We start from the raw sequence: 19725 nt of genomic DNA on the forward strand, positions 1-19725 counted from the left end.
TAGTGGTGGCAACATTTGCCCTTCTTCTGATAGGAAATGCTTTGCAGGGGACAATGACAAAAAATGGGGGCCAAGGAGAGTCAGTTGCGGCCAGGGGGAGTGAGAAATGCCCCTATTTTCATCTGATGAATGTTGGAGGGTATGTAGATAGGAAGCTGCCTTGTACTGAATCAGAGCCTAGTGGCACCGCCTGGCTTTCCAGGTTTCAGACAGACTTCTCTCCCAGCCCCCCCTGTGCTTTTCCACTGAGCCACAACTTCCTCAATATAAGAAGCACATAACTGGAGGCAAACATCACTCACTCCTATGAGGCAGCAGACCTCATAGATCTCACATCACATCCCCAGGAAAAGAGAGACAGACAGACAGACAGACAGACAGATGCTGCGATGCTGCACCCTAAGATGCCTTGAGCCCCTGGGGTAGGGCATTCAACTAGTGTGATGGAAATCACTGGAATCGCATGGAGCCCTCCCAATGGCTTGCTACATGGACACTTGGAGGACTAGGGAGAGCACACAGGGGTTCCCACGTTGATGCTTTTAGAAAACCAAAGGCTCTTACCTCTTAACTCGCCTAGATCCAGCGTCTTCCCTAGTTGCTCTAGTAAATCTGCCCTGGCCGCATTCTTTTTGTGCTTCTTCCCATCATAGTGTTGCTGTGCCATCATTGGGTTATTAAACCAAGCCGTGCAGAGCTGGCAGTACCTGTCAGAGTCTCTTCTCTGATGGGGCGAAGACACCACAGGAGAACTATCCAGGTGTGACTGCTTTAGCGAACTCAGGTTGGTCTCTGCAAGAGAACAAAAGCAGGTCAGGTGAGCTGAATAAGAAATAGTTTTATTACATAATTATGCCCAACAGGCATTCTCACCTTTAGTTACAACAACAACAATTTATTTATACTCCAACAATTTTGCTGGGTTTCCCCAGCCACTCTTTCTCACTCCACTTTCTCACTCCACTTCCAGACCCACCTCCAGCTTGGGCCTCACTTCCTAAACTAGGTAAGGGAGGTGCCCTTAATGGTTTATCTTTCACATTTATCCTCATAGTGGCCAATGGCAACTATAATTGTGGGGTGCATGCAGCCATGTGGTGAGCGCATCTTGCCACTAGCAGAGGAAGAGCCTCTGTGGTCAGACACGGCTGGCAGGGCCTGCCATTGGACATAGCAGATACTGAAGCCATTCTTCTCTGTTGGAGGACAGAGCTGGGGAAGAATTGCAGCACAGGGGTGGAGAATTTGCTTTGCAGGCAGAAGGTCCCAGGTTCAATTGCTGGTGCCTCCAGGAACGGCTGGGAAAAACTGCTCCTTGAAGCCCTGAAGAGACACTGCCAGTCAGAGTAGATAATGCAAAGCTAGAAGGACCAGTGATCAGATTTGGCATAAGGCTACTTCTGCACTATACATTTGAAGCAGTATCATGCCACTTTAAACAATCCCGGCTCCCCGCAAGGACTGCTGGGCACTTTGCAGTTTGTTAAGGGGACTGAGAGTTGTTAGGAAACCCCCATTCCCCTCACAGAGCTTCAATGCTCAAAGTGGCTTAATAGCCTCTTCCTCTTCCAAGGGAACTCTAGGAATTGTAGTTGTGAGATGAATAATGGGGTGGCCTCCTAGAAATTCTCAGCACCCTCAAAGACTACAGTTCCCAGGTTCTTTGAGGGGAAACCCATGGCAATTGATATGACAACTGCTTTAAATATACACTGCTTCCTATGTCCTGTGTATAAGCTACACAGTCGGTTGTTTGTTCCTCTGCCCCCAAAACAGCCTGTTACTGGTGTAATGGAGGACACTATCCCAACCCCGAGTTTGAATTAAGGTTCAATGCCCACGCCAGTTGAGTGGCATATACATTGAGAAATAAATAAGTGAATGAATGAAGAAATACCTTCATGCTAGTGGTGGGTGGGGCTAAGGCCAAAAGTGGAGGGGGCAACAAATGTAAATGTTGCCTTCGTGCAGTCAGCTAGCTTTTACACCTACTCCCCCTTCTTCCATTCAGAGAAGCAGGCATTATCAGAGTGCAAGGACACATCACACTGAAAGAAGGTGCAAAGCAGACTTCTGGTCGGCTGTGGGAGCCATTACTGACGCGGATTTAGCCTCTACGGGGAAATCCGAGTTTAACAGGAGATTGGAGCTTCACAAAGGTGCTGTGGGCTCCAGAAAAAACCCCAAAAGGGAGTTTTGGGTGCTGGGGACCCAGTGGGACCCCTGGTGTATCTCCCCCACGGTAAAGATCCTGTAAAAAGGCTCGGAAGCCCAGGGGATGGAGGCACGGGTGCATAGGGGGTTTAATCGCTACTCCTGTTAAGAGAAGCCTCAAGTTGCGATGGCAAAAGGCAGCTGATTTCCCAATATAAAAGGACAATCCAAAACAAAGTAAGAATAAATTTGGAATTATTTGGCGACAACCGGTTTTGAAGACAGAGGAAACGTAAAAAGGGGGAGTCCATCTCTCTGCTGGCATGACAATGGAGCAGTAAGTTTTCTACTACAAAACCAAGACTACGTTGCTGCAAAAGGACAATAACTGATTTATTTGCTAAACGTCTCTGACCCATTGGGGAGGGGAGGAAATAGCTGGGAAAGAGCTTTATGGACACAATATTTGCAACAGAGTAACAATCTTAAAATTGAATCGAGAAGCGGTTCGAGTATGCTGCGAAAGGCGGAATCCCGCTGACTCAGCCGAAAATAACTAAGTAACTTTGATACCTCACAACTTTGAAACCTCGAAACGGAGGAAGAAAGATCAGAAAAACAGTATCTAGTCTCTCCAGTACCAGTGATATTTCTGTGAGGGATTCTAAAGATCTCTCCAACTGGCATAAGCTCAAGGAGACCCGGAAGACTCGGCAGGCTCCGGAGAATTTTGCTGTGTCATACCTTTGGTGACTCGTGGACTTTATTTTTTATTTTTCCTTTTTTATTTCGGGGGGGGGGGCCTTGAGATTTCTCTAGCGGTGTGGATATTAGGTCGGGGAAGAGACTGAAGACGGCGGGTGGGACTTTTGTAATTTGGATAGGCTGAATTGGCAGCTGAAGAGAGAGCGTCTATTGAAAAGGAGCTGATGCCATTATCCTTTGTTCACCTGCTGCTTGGTCTCTCTGTGGGCGCCTCATGCTTAAAACCAAGTGGTCAAAAAGATAATTACAATGGGTTTTTTGTGACTGTACTGTATTGACTTGTGAAACACCTAGTGGCAACTTATAATACTACAGGGAATATTGAGAGTGGAACTGCAGAGGGGGGGAAATGGGAGAAAATCAGATAATCAAAATGAGCACACAAGGGAAAAAGGGACTGGTAGCCACACCAACAGATAGGAGAAATTTGAAACAGGGGGAACTTAAATTAGATATTGCAGAGACCTTAGCAGAAATTAGAAAAGATATAAAAGATATAAAAGATCCTGAAAAAAATTTAGATAACAAATTTGATAAAATGGAGGGGGGAAATGATAAATCGGTGGCAGAACTAAGAGGCCAATTAGGAGAGGTCAGGACAAAAACACAAATCCTAGAAGAGACTGTAAAAAAGACACAGAAAGCAGTTAGAGAAAATAAAAAGGGGGGGGGGAATAAAACCAGAGATTGCTGATCTAGCTAAAATGCATGAAGAAACTATGGATGCTCTTGCCTTGTATATTTGAACTCGAGAGAAATGAAATATTTGATTTTAAGAACAAATCGAGAAAAAAGGTTACGCATAGATGAAAAATTCATTATAATTTACAAGGAAACACCGAAAAGATTTCTGAAATGCCATGAAGTGTTACAATATGAGAACATCGCAGCTGCAGACAGCCAGCTTGTTGACATCATGTGATATGGCTAGCTGTGGGAAAGTAAATTCCTGGAAGTTCACAGGCTTTGGGAGTCTGTGTCCAGTGTGCAATTTGAGACCTTCCTGCTGCGTTTGTAAAGGAAGTCTTTGTCACTTGCTGGATGGAAACTGAAGTGATCGGACACGTTTTCTGTAGAGCTGTAATGTCAGAAATAAACAATATGTAAATAGATTTCTGACTACTCTTCTTTCCCCTGCGAAGGGGAAGAAGTGGGTGTGCATTTTCTGCGCTGGGAAATGTCGCCTATATCAAGATCTCTGGATCGCAGCCAGAGGCAGATCACCGGTAAACCAGCTCCGGGAGCAGGGAGAGGAGACAGCCTCTCCAGATGGGGCTAGTTTACCAACATGAAGATTATAGAGACATTACCTTAATTTTAAGAAGAAATGAAATATGGTACAAGTGGGAATTCCTGGAGATAATATCATTTTTTTACAAAGACAAGAAATTCAAAATCAAATCCCCCCCAAGAGATCGGAAAATTTATGAGAACGTACGGAAAAGAGCTGGGGGGGGGAGAAGAGGACATACCACTGGAGGAAGAAGAAGAGGAGAAAGAAATTTAAAAATATAACAACTTTGTATTTAATTTCTGACAACAATGGGGTTGGAAATAATATCATGGAATGTAAATGGTTTAAACAATAAAATTAAACACAATAAAACTGAACACATACTATCAAAACAGAACCGACGTAATTTGCATACAAGAAACACATGTCGCGAAAAAACATAACAAAATTCTTAAAAATAAAAGACTGGGTAAAGAATATATATCAGCAGATGAAAGTAAGAAAAGGGGGGTAGAGTTGTATATAAAGGAAAAATATGAGTCACGCCAAAGATTTAAAGATGATAAAGGAAGAATTTTTGCAGTTGAAATGGCAATACAGGGCGAAAAACTAATTATAGTGGGAATCTATGCACCAAATGATAACAAACTGAATTTCTATAAAGAGTTAGAGGACCAACTTTATGGACCAAAAAATAATATTAATTATTTAATGGGGTGGTTTCCCTAGAAACGGACAGAAAAGAAAAGGATAACAAATCAAGGGAAGCTGCCTAAAACATTTTTTCAGTTTGGTACAAAATAATGATTTGATAGACATTTGGAGATTAAAGTATCCATCAGAAAAACAATTCAGTCACTTTTCTGAACCAAACCAGAGTGCTGGAAGAATTGATTATATTTGGATTTATAGGGAATTGGCAACAAGAACAACAAAAACAGAAATCCTCCCCAAAACTATTTCGGACCATAATGCAATAAAAATGGAAATGAAAGAGAAAGAAGAGACTACATTTAGGTGGAGGATGAACGACGGATTACTGGATAATCAAGTAATATTGCAAAAGGCACAAAAAACATTCGAACAGCTCTTACTGTCAGGAAGTTCTTCCTAATGTTTAGGTGGAATCTTCTTTCTTGTAGTTTGGATCCATTGCTCCGTGTCCGCTTCTCTGGAGCAGCAGAAAACAACCTTTCTCCCTCCTCTATATGACATCCTTTTATATATTTGAACATGGCTATCATATCACCCCTTAACCTCCTCTTCTCCAGGCTAAACATGCCCAGCTCCCTTAGCCGTTCCTCATAAGGCATCGTTTCCAGGCGTTTGACCATTTTGGTTGCCCTCCTCTGGACACGTTCCAGTTTGTCAGTGTCCTTCTTGAATTGTGGTGCCCAGAACCGGACACAGTACTCCAGGTGAGTCTGACCAGAGCAGAATACAGTGGCACTATTACTTCCCTTGATCTAGAATCTAGATGCTCTACTCCTATTGATGGATCCCAGAATTGCATTGGCTTTTTTAGCTGCCGGGTCACACTGTTGGCTCATTGGATTTGATATCCCGCCTTTCACTCCCCTTCAGGAGTCTCAAAGCAGCTGACATTCTCCTTTCCCTTCCTCCCCCACAACAAACACTCTGTGAGGTGAGTGGGGCTGAGAGACTCCAGAGAAGTGTGACTGGCCCAAGGTCACCCAGCAGCTGCATGTGGAGGAGCGGAGACACGAACCCGGTTCCCCAGATTACATGACTACCGCTCTTAACCACTACACCACACTGGCTCTCATTGAAAGATTATTTTGAGTTTAATATGAACAAAGGAGTGGACATTAATACTGTATGGGATGCATCAAAGGCGGTAATAAGAGGATTTTGGATACAGCAGAACGCAATTCAAAAAAGATCAAGAGAGAGTAAAAAGGAAAAGATATTAAAACAAATAATAAGTAATGAAAAAAATTAGCAAACAACCCCAAAGACAATCAAGCTAAAACTGATATAAAAAAGTTACAAACACGATTTTTGATATTAATAAATCAAGAAATAGAATGGAAAATTAAAATTTTAAAGCAAAGAAATTTTGAATCTGTGCATAAGATAGGAAAATTACTCGCCTGGCAACTTAGGAAGAGACAAAAGCAGAATATGATAACGAAATTGACGGTTGAAGGGAAAACAGTTGCAAATCCAGATGAAATTAAGAAGAATTTTCAAGGATACTATAAACAATTGTTTAGTAAAAGAAAGGAAGATGAAGGTAAAATAGAAGAATATTTGGAACAGAACAAACTGAAGAGAATATCAAGCTAGGAGAGAATTCAACTCAATAATAATATAACAATAGAAGAAGTTAAAATGGCAATAAAACAAGCAGTAATTGGTAAGGCATCAGGCCCAGACAGATTGACACCCAAATACTATAAGAAATGCTCGGAATTCTGGAGACCTGGAGAGAAGCCCATATCACCCTGCTTCCTAAACCTGACACAGACCCGACTCAAGTCAAAAATTATAGACCAATCTCTCTTATATAATGACTATAAATTATTTGCTAGTATTCTAGCCAATCAGTATAAACAAATATTAGGAGAGAGAATTGGGAAAAACCAAGCCAGCTTTGTGCCTGGTTGACAACTGAAAGATAATGTTAGAAACATTATTGATATAATTGAATTTTTGGATGGCAGAAGGGATATGTTATTGGATGCCGAGAAGGCATTCAATAATGTGTCTTGGCACTTCATGAAAAAAAATCTAGAAATTATGAACATGGGAACGACATTTATAAATGGAATTAAATCTATTCAGAACAATATGCCAGATTAATAATCAATAACACACTTACGGAAAGAATTGAAATATCAAAAGGGGTGCCCGTTATTCCGTTATTATTTATAACAACATTAGAAATCCTGCTGGAAAAAAATAGACAAAACAAAAGAAATAAAGAGGATTGGAATTGGCTATAGAGAGTACAAGTATAAAGCATTTGCAGATGATGTTGTGTTGACGTTGGAACAACCAACAACTAGTGCAGTTGAAGCAGTGAAAAGAATATGGTCACTTAGCAGGATTCAAACTTAATAATAGCAAAACGAAATTATTAGCAAAAAATATGGACAGTAAGAAAATAGAAGAGTCACAAATGAAAACATGACTAATGACCGCAAAATGGTAAAGTACCTGGGCATATGGCTTACAACAAAAAACATCAACCTCTACAAGGACAATTATGAAAAGGTATGGAACGAGATAAAGCAAGACCTAGAAATTTGGACTAGAATGAAATTATCGCTGATGGGCAGAATCGCAGCTATTAAAATGACCATGTTCCCAAAATTGTTATTTTTATTCCAGACCATCCCCATCGTATGCGGAACAAAGCAATTTGATATTTGGCAAAAACGAATCTCTAAATTTATCTGGCTGGGGAAGAAGCCTAGGGTTAAATACAAAATTTTGACAGATGTAAAAGAGAGAGGTGGCTTCTCACAACGAAATTTAAAAATTTATCACGAGGCATCTTGCTTTAGTTGGTTGCATGAATAGATGACACTGGACAATGAGGAGGTATTAGATCTAGAAGGATTCGATAACAGGTTCGGATGGCACGTTTACATGTGGTATGAAAAGGTAAAAGTACATAAAGGGTTTCTGCACCATATCATCAGAAAATCCTTGTATGAGGTATGGAATAGGCATAAAAATCTGTTAGAACACAAAACCCCTTGGTGGATTTCACCACTGGAGGCATTTGCAGTAAAAAAGAAGAATATGGGGAAGGAATGGGCGACATATAGAGATTTATTGGTGGAAGTCGATGGTAAATTAAAATAAAAATCATTTGAAGAGTTGAGGGAAGCTAACTGATTGGTTACAGTACCACCAATTGCAAGATGTCTTTAGGAAAGATTATAAAAGTAATGGATTTGGTAACACTAAATCAAAAATTGAGACAGAACTGTTGTGTAGTAAAAAGAAAATGGTGTCAAAAATGTACAAGGTACTATTAGAGTGGAATACAAAGGATGATAAAGAGTGTGATAAGATGGGCACAGGATTTGGGACATAATATTGATTTTGAGAGATGGGAAGTAATGTGGAATAAAACAATCAAATTTACTGCATGTGTGGCTCTCCAAGAAAACTTAATGAAGATGATGTATCGTTGGTACATTACCCCGAGTAAGCTTGCTAAAATGTATAGGTGTCAGGATAAATCATGCTGGAAATGTAGGGTGAAGGAATGGAACTTCCTACATATGTGGTGGACCTGCACCAAAGTTAAGGTTTTCTGGGACACTGTTTACAATGAATTAAAAAGGATACTAAAATACAACTTTAGTAAAAACAACAACCAGAGGCATTCTTACTGGGGCTAATTAGTGAAGAAATTAATAAAAAAGATGTAAATTTATTCATGTACACCACAACGGCAGCAAGAATCCTCCTGGCCCAAAGATGGAAACAGCAAGAACTCCCCACACTTGAGGACTGGCAGATAAAGATGGCAGAATTTGTGGAGTTGGCGAAGTTGACGGGGAAAATCAAGAATCGATCCGATGAAAGATTTCAAAAGGACTGGAGCAAATTTATTTATTATTTGAAAGAAAATTGTACTTATCTGAAAACGTTTGTAGCTTTAACATGAAATGTTTAGTAATGTGAAATTAAGATGCTAATTTACAAATGAGAGAGTGATTTTTAAATGTTGATATAAAGTAAAGAAGTGATTATGGAAATGTGATAGATATGTTAATGTCATAGGGAAGTCAGAAATGAGGAAGGAGGTCAATGCTCTTTTTGAGCAAATAATATATGTTGTGAATATGTGTATTGAATTAAAATGAAATACAGTGGTACCTTGGGTTACATACGCTTCAGGTTACATACGCTTCAGGTTACAGACTCCGCTAACCCAGAAATAGTACCTCGGGTTAAGAACTTTGCTTCAGGATGAGAACAGAAATCATGCTCCACTGGCACGGCGGCAGCAGCAGCAGCAGGAGGAGGAGGAGGCCCCATTAGCTAAGGTGGTGATTCAGGTTAAGAACAGTTTCAGGTTAAGAACAGACCTCCGTAACGAATTAAGTACTTAACCTGAGGTACCACTGTATGGAAAACTCAATAAAAATTATGTTAAAAAAGAAGAAGAAAGAAGGTGAAAAGTAGTACATGGGAGGGGTGGGACTTGGGAAGAGGTGGTGGGACTAGGAAGCAGTGGGACTGGGGAGAGACTTGAGGGCTCTTCCACAATCCCACAGCAGCATAGCATAGCATAGCATAGCATAGCATAGCATAGCATAGCATAGCATAGCACTGAGACTAAACAGTTCCTGGTCCTCAAACCCATGGAGTCCACAATAAAATCTGACTATGAATGGCTACGTGCTCTGGCCAGATTCCATCAAACTTGATTTAAGGCAAAATGTCTAACAGCCATGTAGTTTCTCAACAAACACCTTGCTTGGAAGAAGGCTCAAAGAGTTGCATTTTCAGGTTGAATCTGATACATGAAAGAAGGCATTCTGTCTGAACTTCAATGAGATCAGATCTAGAGAAAACATTTACTTGATGGGACCTTGATCATTTGAGTCTGGAAGTGCAGAGGAATCCTCACTGCCAGAAACATATCCAACATGCATAACCATGACTTTTTCACAAGGAAACGGCATACATCCTTCCTCTAGGTCAGGGGTTGGGCAAATGCAACCCTCTGCATGTCACTGCGCTATTTATTTGTTTTATTAAACAAAATTCATGCACCACTTAATTGTAATGAAAAGTCTAAGCGGTTTACAACAAAATAAAACCAAACATTAACATTAGCATTAGGAGACTGTTAAATACAGTGGTGCCTTGGGTTACATATGCTTCAGGTTACATACTCTTCAGGTTACAGACTCCACTAACCCAGAAATGGTACCTCGGGTTAAGAACTTTGCTTCAGGATGAGAACAGAAATCATGCTCCACTGGCACGGCAGCAGCAGCAGGAGGAGGCCCCATTAGTTAAATTGGTGCTTCAGGTTAAGAACAGTTTCAGGTTAAGAACGGACCTCCGGAACGAATTAAGTACGTAACCAGAGGTACCACTGTATAGGCCATTGGTTGTCGAACCAGTGCACCCTGGCACCCTGGGGAGATTGAGGACACTAATTTCAGAAAAGGCAAGCCGGGCTGTCATGTGCAGTGTGTCAGCTGGGACCTGCAGAACAGTGGTCTTGCTTGGGTTCCTGTCAGCATGCGCGCTCCCACTTTACATGTGCGCCAAAAATGTTGCCCAAAAGGGGCAGGGTGGTACAGGAATCCCCACATACGCACAATCTGTATTGGAGCCCCAGTGTAAGCAGTTCCCACAGGGGAGCTGCAGAAAGAATGTGGTTGGTCAAGGGAGCCATGGACTCAAAAGGCATTCAAACATTCAGCAATAGGCTAAAAAGGTCTGTGTTTTAAACTCAACTTCTATTATATCTTATATCATTTCAGACCATTAGAGTCAAACAATGGTTGGAAGGCACCAGGTTCCCCACCCCTGCTATAAAATCATTTGTAGCTATATTAATTTCTTCTTTCCAAAAGAAAAAATTTTTTTAGGTTCTGAGTGTTTTGGATGGCAAGCTTCCCCTCTCCTCCAATTATTATTATTGTTCTAAAGCTGCAACCCATGAGGCAGTGAGGGTGAAAGGAAGGAACTGCCCTACTGGTGAGACCATTGCTCATTAGCAAATTGAGATCCTTGGAGCATTTGGCAGTGAAAGGATAGGGACATTTTCTTTTGCATGGCATCATTTGCTCTTCCCTCCCAATTACCCGACTTTATTCCTTAGTACTCAACTTCCCTACAAAGCAACGACCTTGTCTATTTGTCGCTTAACTGTTGTTGCTATGGTAGATCTACAAAGGAGGAGGAGAGGAAGGAGAAGGGAAATGCTAATTAATAAAATCATCCTACTATTTGTCTTGGATCTGAACTCTAGGTCACACATCAAGCCAAGAGCAATGCTTAAATAGCATTGTGGTAGAAACATGCTTCTGGGAGGAGCAGGGCTTAAATAACATGGTGAACCTCCTCCCCTCTGTCACACAGATATCCTCCAGCATGTGGTGGCCTGGAGGACGGGATCTGCATGATTTCTCCAACTCCAAGAGAGGGAGAGACTAATGTGAGCCAGGCTGCTGCACAATTGCGTGCACATTAATATATTTGTTCCACTATGCTGCCTTTCGGAACATAAATCCTCACCATTAAATTCACCTGAAGCACCTCCTTGTCCATTAGGCACCACTCAGATTATTGCAATTCACCTGGAGAAGCCCTCCTAATGGACCGACACTTGTTGCTGTGATTAATTAATTAATTGAATTTGCCCTTCACCCGAGGATCACAGGGTGGTTCACAATATAAAAACATAAAAATGTGTGACAGTAACAAGCAAAAAGAATACCCCTCTCCCACAGTATTCTTCTTCTTCTCATTTTAGCAATTTTAGCCTGGTTGGCCCGCTCAGCTGTGGCCGTGCCTCTGCCCTGCCTGGACTTGGGGTGGTGAGGTGTGGAAACCTCTGGTCTTTGCATGGCCAATTGTACAAAGTCACATCCTACTGAAATCAGACAATTCTGATTATTTCGCCACCTGCAGAAAACATTGTTGTTTCATCAAACATTTTTAGAGAGTGAATTTGAATAACCTTCTGCATTTTATTATTCTATGGTATTTTAATGATTTTGTTATACCATCATAAATTATATTTGTCCTATGAGTTGGTGCATTATAACAAAGGAACATAGGAAACTGCCTTATGCAGAGTCAGACCATTGGTCCATCCCGCTCACAACTCTTTACACAAACTGGCAGCAACTCCATTGTGTTTCAAAACAGAATCCCTCTGAGCCCCACCTGGAAATGATGGGGATTGAACCTGGGACCTTCCCATGTGAAAAAGCCACTGAGCCGAGACTCTTCTTGAAATCTGCTGCCTCTGAACAGGGAGTTTCTATAAAGCCCTTGTTACTAATGCCATCTGTCCCCCACTCTGGAGTTGTCTAAGGCTATGTACACACCATACATTTACAGTAATGCACACTTAAAGCACATGACTTTCCCCCAAGAATCATGGGAACTGTAGTTTATCCCCATAGACCTACAATTCTCAACACCCTTAAAAAACTATAGCTCCCAAGATTCTTTGGGGGAGGTAATGGGATTTAAATGTGCACAGCCTAATCTTAATTCAAAACTGTTTCAACAAGTGGTCATTGCCGCATCCCTAGATTAATGATGCGTTCTGTGAAGAAGGAACCCTCTTTTGTCTGACTCTTGCAGGATTCCACACTGGCATAGCGTGACTGGGGCTGTGGGGTGGTCGGCCCTGGGCACATTATTCTGAGGGTGCAAAAGGGCGTAACCAGGTGCCTCCATGAACAGGCAACCTATGGAGAGGGAAGCTGCACCAGGGGAAGCCTGGCTGGCTGGTGTGGAGCCGTGCTCTCCTCTCTCTCTAGGAGAAGGAGGCACCACCCCAGCCCCAAAGGCCTGGCCCTGGCGCAGCTTGCTTCCCCTCAGGGCGCCTGTTGCATCCTCTCAGAATCTGGTGGCGTCAGCGTTAGAAGACCTGACCCTCTTCTCTTCTCTTCTCTCCTCTCCCCTTGCTAGCATATCTGATTATTAGTTGTGGCTGTGTGTGTGTGTGTGTGTGTGTGTGTGTGTGTGTGTGTCTGACACCTTGTAAATAAATAAAACATTGCCACATCTCTGTAAATCTGCAGAAGTTTATCACCAGATAGCATAAGAGAGAAGTTGTTTCACTATGTCTTGGGCCATAAAGCTAAAAGTTTTGCTCTTCTGGGCAGACAACTATTTCTTTATCATCTTGCTTCTGCCCTGCAGGGAACTAGGCTAGCAGCCATTGCCAAAGCTGGTAGTAGTAACCTGAGAATTTATATTTGATGAAAGCGGAAGAATTATGTACTTCCCAGTGGCTTTGCTGTACCTAAGCCAGGCATAGGTAGGTTTAGGTGGGTTCTGTTAGTATTTGTATTGTATTTGCATTGTTGCAAATTGTTTGCATTGTTTGCATTGTTGCATTGTTGTTGTTGTTTTATTTGTACCACACCCATCTGACTGGGTTGCCCCAGCCACTCTGGGGGGCTTACAGAATATGCAAAAACATAACAAAACGTTAAACGTTAAAAACTTCGCTATATAGGGTTGAATTCAGATGTCTTCTAAAGGTTGTGTGGTTGTTTATCTCCTTGACCTCTGAAGGGAGGGTGTTCAACAGGGAGGGCGCCAATAAGGCCCTCTGCCTGATTCCCTGTAGGTTCAATTCTCACTTCAGCTTCCCTGGGTGGCTGTGGGTTCTAGTACTGTGGGGGGGGGGAGGTTTGCAAACAATCGCTGACATTTGACTTTTCTAAATGTGAGAGTTAAGAGGGTCCGCATTACTGAAGGCACAGTGGGAGCAAGCAAATATGGCAAAATGCAAGAAACCAACCCATCTCCCTCCTGCTTTTAAAAAAGGAGGAAGAAAGACTAGATTCTCCACCAGCAATAAAGAGCAAAAAGATATTCTGTATGAGTGCTGGAAGGAGAAATAAACGTCTTTGTTGAGATGTCAATTAAAGGCAGTTCCAGAATTGGTTATACAGTGGTGCCCCACAAGACGAATGCCTCGCAAGACAGAAAACCCGCTAGACGAAAGGGTTTTCCGTTTTTGAGCTGCTTCGCAAGACAAATTTCCCTATGGGCTTGCTTCGCAAGACGAAAACGTCTTGCGAGTCTTCTGATTTTTTTCCACTTTCCCCCCCTTTTTCTAAGCCGCTAAGCCGCTAATAGCCTTTTAGCCGCTTAGCCGCTAAGCCTTTAATAGCCGCTAATCCGCTAAACCGCTAATAGCGCTAATCCGCTAAGCCGCTAATAGGGTTGCTTCACAAGACGAAAAAACCACTAGACAAAGAGACTCGCGGAGCGGATTATTTTCGCCTTGCGAGGCACCACTGTACATGGCCAGAGGGTACAGCAACAGCTTCCATCTTACAAGCAAGTGTTCAGAAAATAGGGAAACAGAGACACTTTTTGAGTGGCATCTACAGGAATAAAGGGGGTCCTCGTGAGCCTGTGTGGATGGGTGTTTCTAAGATTGCCACAGCAAAGCGAGCAATGAATAGCTGCTTTCCTTCAACTTTCTTTCTGTGCTTCTTGTCTGCTGTCCCAAATCCACAAGGCCAGTCAAAGTGCCACCCTCACCTCTGCTTAACAGGAAACTGATGCATGGATCCAAAAAGACAGAGTATTCCACTCCTTAAAAAGAAAAGGGGGGGGGAGGAAAGCCTTTATCGTCAGTGTATTTAGACCTACCTGTGGCCTTTAACGTTGGCTGCTCTCCTAGCAACAGTTTTAATCTTTTGGCATGAATTTTCCCTTGATAGTGTGACTCAGCCACAACGGCTGAAGTAAAGGACATGTTACAGAGCGTACAGCATTTGTTCTTATCCACCGATTCATTGTCGCTGCCCTGGAGGATGAGAAGGAAGAAGCAAGGATGTTATGCATGTCAAAGGCAGCAGTTGCAAGAGGGCCAGACTCAGATGCAAATTCTGGTACCACCAGATCTTGGGGCCGGATTTTGAGGACTCTGGGTCTGACGGATTCATTCAGACATCCGCCTGAAATCATGAGGCATCTGAAACGGGGACGGAGTAGGAGAAGTGGGCTGGGATGAAAGGCAAGTGGCTAATGTGGGACTCTCCAGATGTTGTTGGACTCCAGCTCCCATCAACATCTGGAAAGCACCAGGTTGGCTACCCCTGATATCAGGGGTATAGTGGGGGGGGGCGGGGGGGCTGTAGCCCAGGCCGTGTTTAGCCCAGGTACCTCCCCTGCTTCAGCTTCACCCTCCGATTCTGGACTTCTCCCTGCCACACACTCTCCCAGCTCACTGAGCCCTGTTACCCCTTCAGTGACACCTCCTCTTCCCAGTCTTTTCCCTCTGACCACTCATCATTGTCCCACCACCGCTCCCCATGCTCTGAGCCTTCTTCCCTTGGCAGTTCCCCAGCTGGTTCCTCCCACCATTCCGCTGCATCCAACCAGTCCATGACATCTGGACTCCAAATTTTGGATCACTTGAGGTTTCTGGAATGCCTTTGAAAGACATCCAGTCTACCATTATTGGCCCTGAAAATAATGGACATGTTTTGAGTGTGAGAGGTGAGCTGCATGCCATATTGAGGCCCTTTATGTTGGGCACCTCTTATTTAGTTATTCTGCCATCTTTCTCTCAATCCATAAGCACAAGCACAGCTTCCATCAGTAACAGCCATGACAGTTAGACCACCTGCAAATAGAACCTGTCATAAATTAGAAGATGCTTCCAGCCACATTAAAAATTAAAACTCTAGGAGATTAGTTTGTTTTTAAAAAGATCACAAAAATTAGCAGCCTTCCAGCCAAAAATACATACCCATGCTGGGCTTCCATTGCATTCAAGCTCAGTGTTCTGGATGACAAATGCAGCAAGGAAGCCCGATTTGTATGTAATGAATATTCACCAAGCCCTATCAGATTTGTGAAATGGTAAGCCTGAATTTTAGGAACGTAAGAGAAAGTGAAATGCTGTGATGTGTCCAAATTGGACAACAAACCTATAAACTAAGGGCATTTGCAGATGACGTAGTTCTTTTTGTGGTAAACCCTTTGGTTAATGTGATAAAGCTATTTGAAATGATAAAGCAATTTGGTGATTTAGCTGGTTTTTATACTAATAGGGATAAAACTAAAATGTTGGTGAAAACTATGGATCAGCATATGAGAAAAGTTCTGCAAGAGAACTTGGGGTAAAGGAGGAAAAAAAGGTGAAATATTTAGGTATATGTATAAGAAATAAAAATGCAGTGTTATATTAAAATAATTATGCAAAAGTGTGGAACAGCATGAAATTAGATTTGCTAAGATGAGAAAGAAGAAAGTTTTCATTGTTGGGAAGAACATCGGCTATAAAAATGAATGCGCTCCCTAAGATGTCTTTCCTATTCCAGACAATACCAGTAATAAGTAATATGAACTGCTTCAAACAATGGCAAAAAGAACTATCTAAATTTATCTGGCAGGGGAAAAAATCCAGGAATAAATTTAAAACTTTAACGTATGCTAAAGAAAAAGAAGGGTTTTCACTACCAGACCTAAAATTATACTCTGAAGCAGCCCATTTGAGTTGGATGAGGGAATGGATGGTATTGAAAAACACGAGGTTATTTGATGTAGAAGGTTATGGGTGGCATGCATATTTATGGTAGGAGAAAGTCAAGATCCACACAGAATTTTAAAATCATGTTATAAGAAGAAGTTTGTATAGCGTGTGGATCCAATATAAAAAATTTCTTGAAGGAAAACACCGTTGCGGTTATTTCCAACAAAGGCATGTGCTCCAAATAAATTGACTATGGAAGCAGAATGGGGTACATAGAGAGAGAGGTTTTCTGGAGATGGTTGTGAATTGAAAACACAGGAAGAAATTCAGGCATGGGTGACAGGATGGCTTTAATACCACCAAGTAAATGAATTATTTAAGAAAGATAGGACATATGGTTTAATAGACCAAATATCTGAATTTGAATTAAGAGCGCCAGAAGGGAAAGAAAATCTGATTCTGAAAATGTATAAAACGTTATTAGAATGAGAAACAAAATATGAACTGATTAAGCCCGCAATTATACATTGGGCTAAAGATCTGGGACATAATATTGATATGGTGGCATGGGAAAAGTTGTGGAAATTAGATATGAAATATACTGCCTGTATAATGTATAAGGAAAATGATTTGAAAATGATATACAGGTGGGTCCTTAACACCTAATAAACTGGCCAAGATGTGTAAGATTGTTTCAAGTAAATGCTGGAAATGCAAACAGTCTGAAGGGACATTTTTTCATATGTGGTGGACTTGTAAAAAAGTGGCAGACTTTTGGGAAATGATACATAATGAATTGAAGAAATGTTTAAAATAGACATTAGCAAAAAGCTAACGGATTATTTTGGGAATAATCAGTGCTTTTTTCCGTGGGGGACAAGGGGGAATGTGTACCCCTAAACATTTGGAGGAGCAGCAGTAGTAGTGGGGGATTTGGGTAGCTTACACGCCCTGCAGAAAGAGGATGAGGCATCCTCTTTGTGGGTGAGTTCCTTTTTTTCCTTAGCGCATCGTATTTAGTTGGGGATCCTGGCTGGCCTTTGGGAGAGGGGGCGGGGGCGCATTGGCACCGAGCGGAGTGACTGAGGGAATGCTGCCAGTGGCGACCTCTCTCTCCGCCCCCATGCACCACTTTCTCCTGGGCTCGCACGCGCCTAAGGCTGAATGGAAGCAGCCTGGAGGCAGGGCGGCCTCTCAGCGGCTCATGAGGAGCGTCTCTGAGGTGGGAGATGTTGAGCAGAGGCTCTGTGAGAGGGCGTGAGGGATGCGTGGCAGTGCCTGTGTGCATGCGACTTAAGAGGGTGACCTGCTGTCTCTCCCCTCTCCCCCCACCGCCCCTCACAGAGTCCCTGGCACAGCTTGGTGCTACTACAGCTGCTGCTGCTGTTTGGATGAAGATGGCTTCTTCTGAACGCTGAGCCACTGAGGGACCGCAGTCTCCCGCCCTCTTTTTTTAGTGGGATGCTGAGTTAAAGGCAGTGTTTTTCCCCACATACTGTATTTATTTTCCCCAATTTGAACTATAAAATGGTGATTTTCTTGAGTCAAAATGAGAGAACCCCCCAAACATTTTTTAAGAAAAAAAAGCACTGGGAATAATAGTGACACAGGTCCCAAAATGTTGCTTAAATTGTTTATGTATGCCACCACTGCAGCCAGAAATCTCTAGGCACAGAAATGGAAAGAAGAAGTTCCAACAAAAGAGGAGTGGGATTTGAAATTATTGGAATATAGGGAAATGGCAAAATTGACAGCAAAAATAAGAGAACTTTTTTGAATTAACTGAGGAAAATATTAGTCAAATGAAATTGCAGGCAGGACTTGAAATATAAAAGGAATGAGAATGATAAATGAATGTAATGTAGGATACATGCAGCGGCGTAGCGTGGGTTGTCAGCACCCGGGGCAAGGCAAGTAATTTGCGCCCCCTAACCCGGGGCAAGGCAGGTAATTTGCGCCCCCTAACCCCTAACCTGCCGCCGCTGCCAGCTTCTTCTTGCTGCTGCCTGGTCTGGTCTGGTGTGGTTCTCTCCCGCTCTCAGCGCTGCGCTGGGTGGCCGCTGCACTGTCCCTCCCCCAGATAGTCCCTCTCTCTCTCTCCGCATGCCTGGCACCCTCCCCCTCCACAGTGGGCAGTGACCCAGCGGCTCGTATCGGATTCGCACAGCCAGCACTGCAGTGAGAGAGAGTGAGTGAGCCAGGTAGGGGCAGAGAGCTGCGAGTGCGAGTGCGCCCCCCTGATGTTGCGCCCGGTGTGGCCGGCACCCCCTGCACCCCCCACGCTACGCCACTGGATACATGTTTTAGCTAAATATTACATTTGTGGGTGTAGATGAATGATTTGAATAGAAACATCATGGAAGTAAGGGTGGGAAGTCAAAATTTTAAGGGAATATTGTACTGAAATTGAATTGGATTTGTTAAATTATTTGAAAACTAGTAAAAATTTGTGGGGGGAAAGCCTGAATTGTAAAAATGTACATACTACTGAGGGAAATGGAAAGACACCCCCAGCACAAGACAAGTGGTGACTCTGAGGTGCCATTAGCATTTATCTTCTGTATCACTGCATGCAGCACTGTTTCTGTTCCACAGCAGTTCATCTTCCACCCAAAACTATGCAAAAATGCTAGGATTTTTGAAGTGTAAAAATACCTCACTTTTACTGCCCCATTCTGCACAATGGGTGAAATATCTCTTAGAGACTCTGCTCCAGTTGTTGCTATTGCTATTGTTAGTAATATCAATATTAATATTTCTCATCATTTTTTACAAAATACCTCAAAGAAGCAACTTACAAAATATTCAAGTACTGAAAAACTTAACAAACTTCAAAATTCATAACATAGAATAAACCATAAGAATAATAAAAAGTATTCACCCATCAGCAAGAATAAAAAGACCAATCCTATTCCACTAAAAGGTGAACTACCAAAACAGGCTGGAATAAATTTATATTTGCAGCACGGCAGTTTCAGTAATAAGTGAGTTCGACAACATGGTTGAGGAGTTCACAGCATTTGCCCCTTACCATCATTGCACATTAGGACTGGTCCAAGTTATTTTGCTCCCTGAAGCAACAGGTGAGATGGTGCCCTCCCTTTCTACAGCCAAATTAGGCTGTGTAGGCAGTAGAGGGAATGCTCACCCCTTGCCCCCTTGCCCAGCACCTGCCACCTAAGGTGGTTTTCTCACCCTGCCTAATGATAGGGCCTGCCTTGCTGCCCAGGGTACTCTCATCCTCTCCCAAATTTGGGCCTTCTGACATTGCTTCCGTAGTGTAGGAAGGAGCTGCACAGAAGCAGCAGGCATTCTCAAAGGTCATGCCAGGAGGGGTCTTTGGCTGGGGGACACTTACAGTCCCAGCAGTAAGAGCAAAACC

At 42.7% G+C, this 19725-nt stretch overlaps 1 protein-coding gene across 3 annotated transcripts in view; it reads right to left on the bottom strand.

Annotated features, from left to right (window-relative positions):
- The window catches only part of ZMAT4 (zinc finger matrin-type 4), a 252599-nt gene that overhangs the window by 85859 nt on the left and 147015 nt on the right, over positions 1–19725 (bottom strand). For all 3 annotated transcript variants that reach the window (XM_083514429.1, XM_083514430.1, XM_083514428.1), the window contains exons 4-5: positions 14513–14669; positions 565–792 (exon numbers count right to left, since the gene is read on the bottom strand). In XM_083514429.1, the coding sequence (XP_083370555.1) occupies positions 565–792; positions 14513–14669 (385 nt within the window). The remainder of the gene's footprint in view (positions 1–564; positions 793–14512; positions 14670–19725) is intronic.

This window comes from Podarcis liolepis (assembly GCF_965112155.1).
Source record: "Podarcis liolepis genome assembly, chromosome: 7".
Classification (NCBI taxonomy): Eukaryota; Metazoa; Chordata; class Lepidosauria; order Squamata; family Lacertidae; genus Podarcis; species Podarcis liolepis.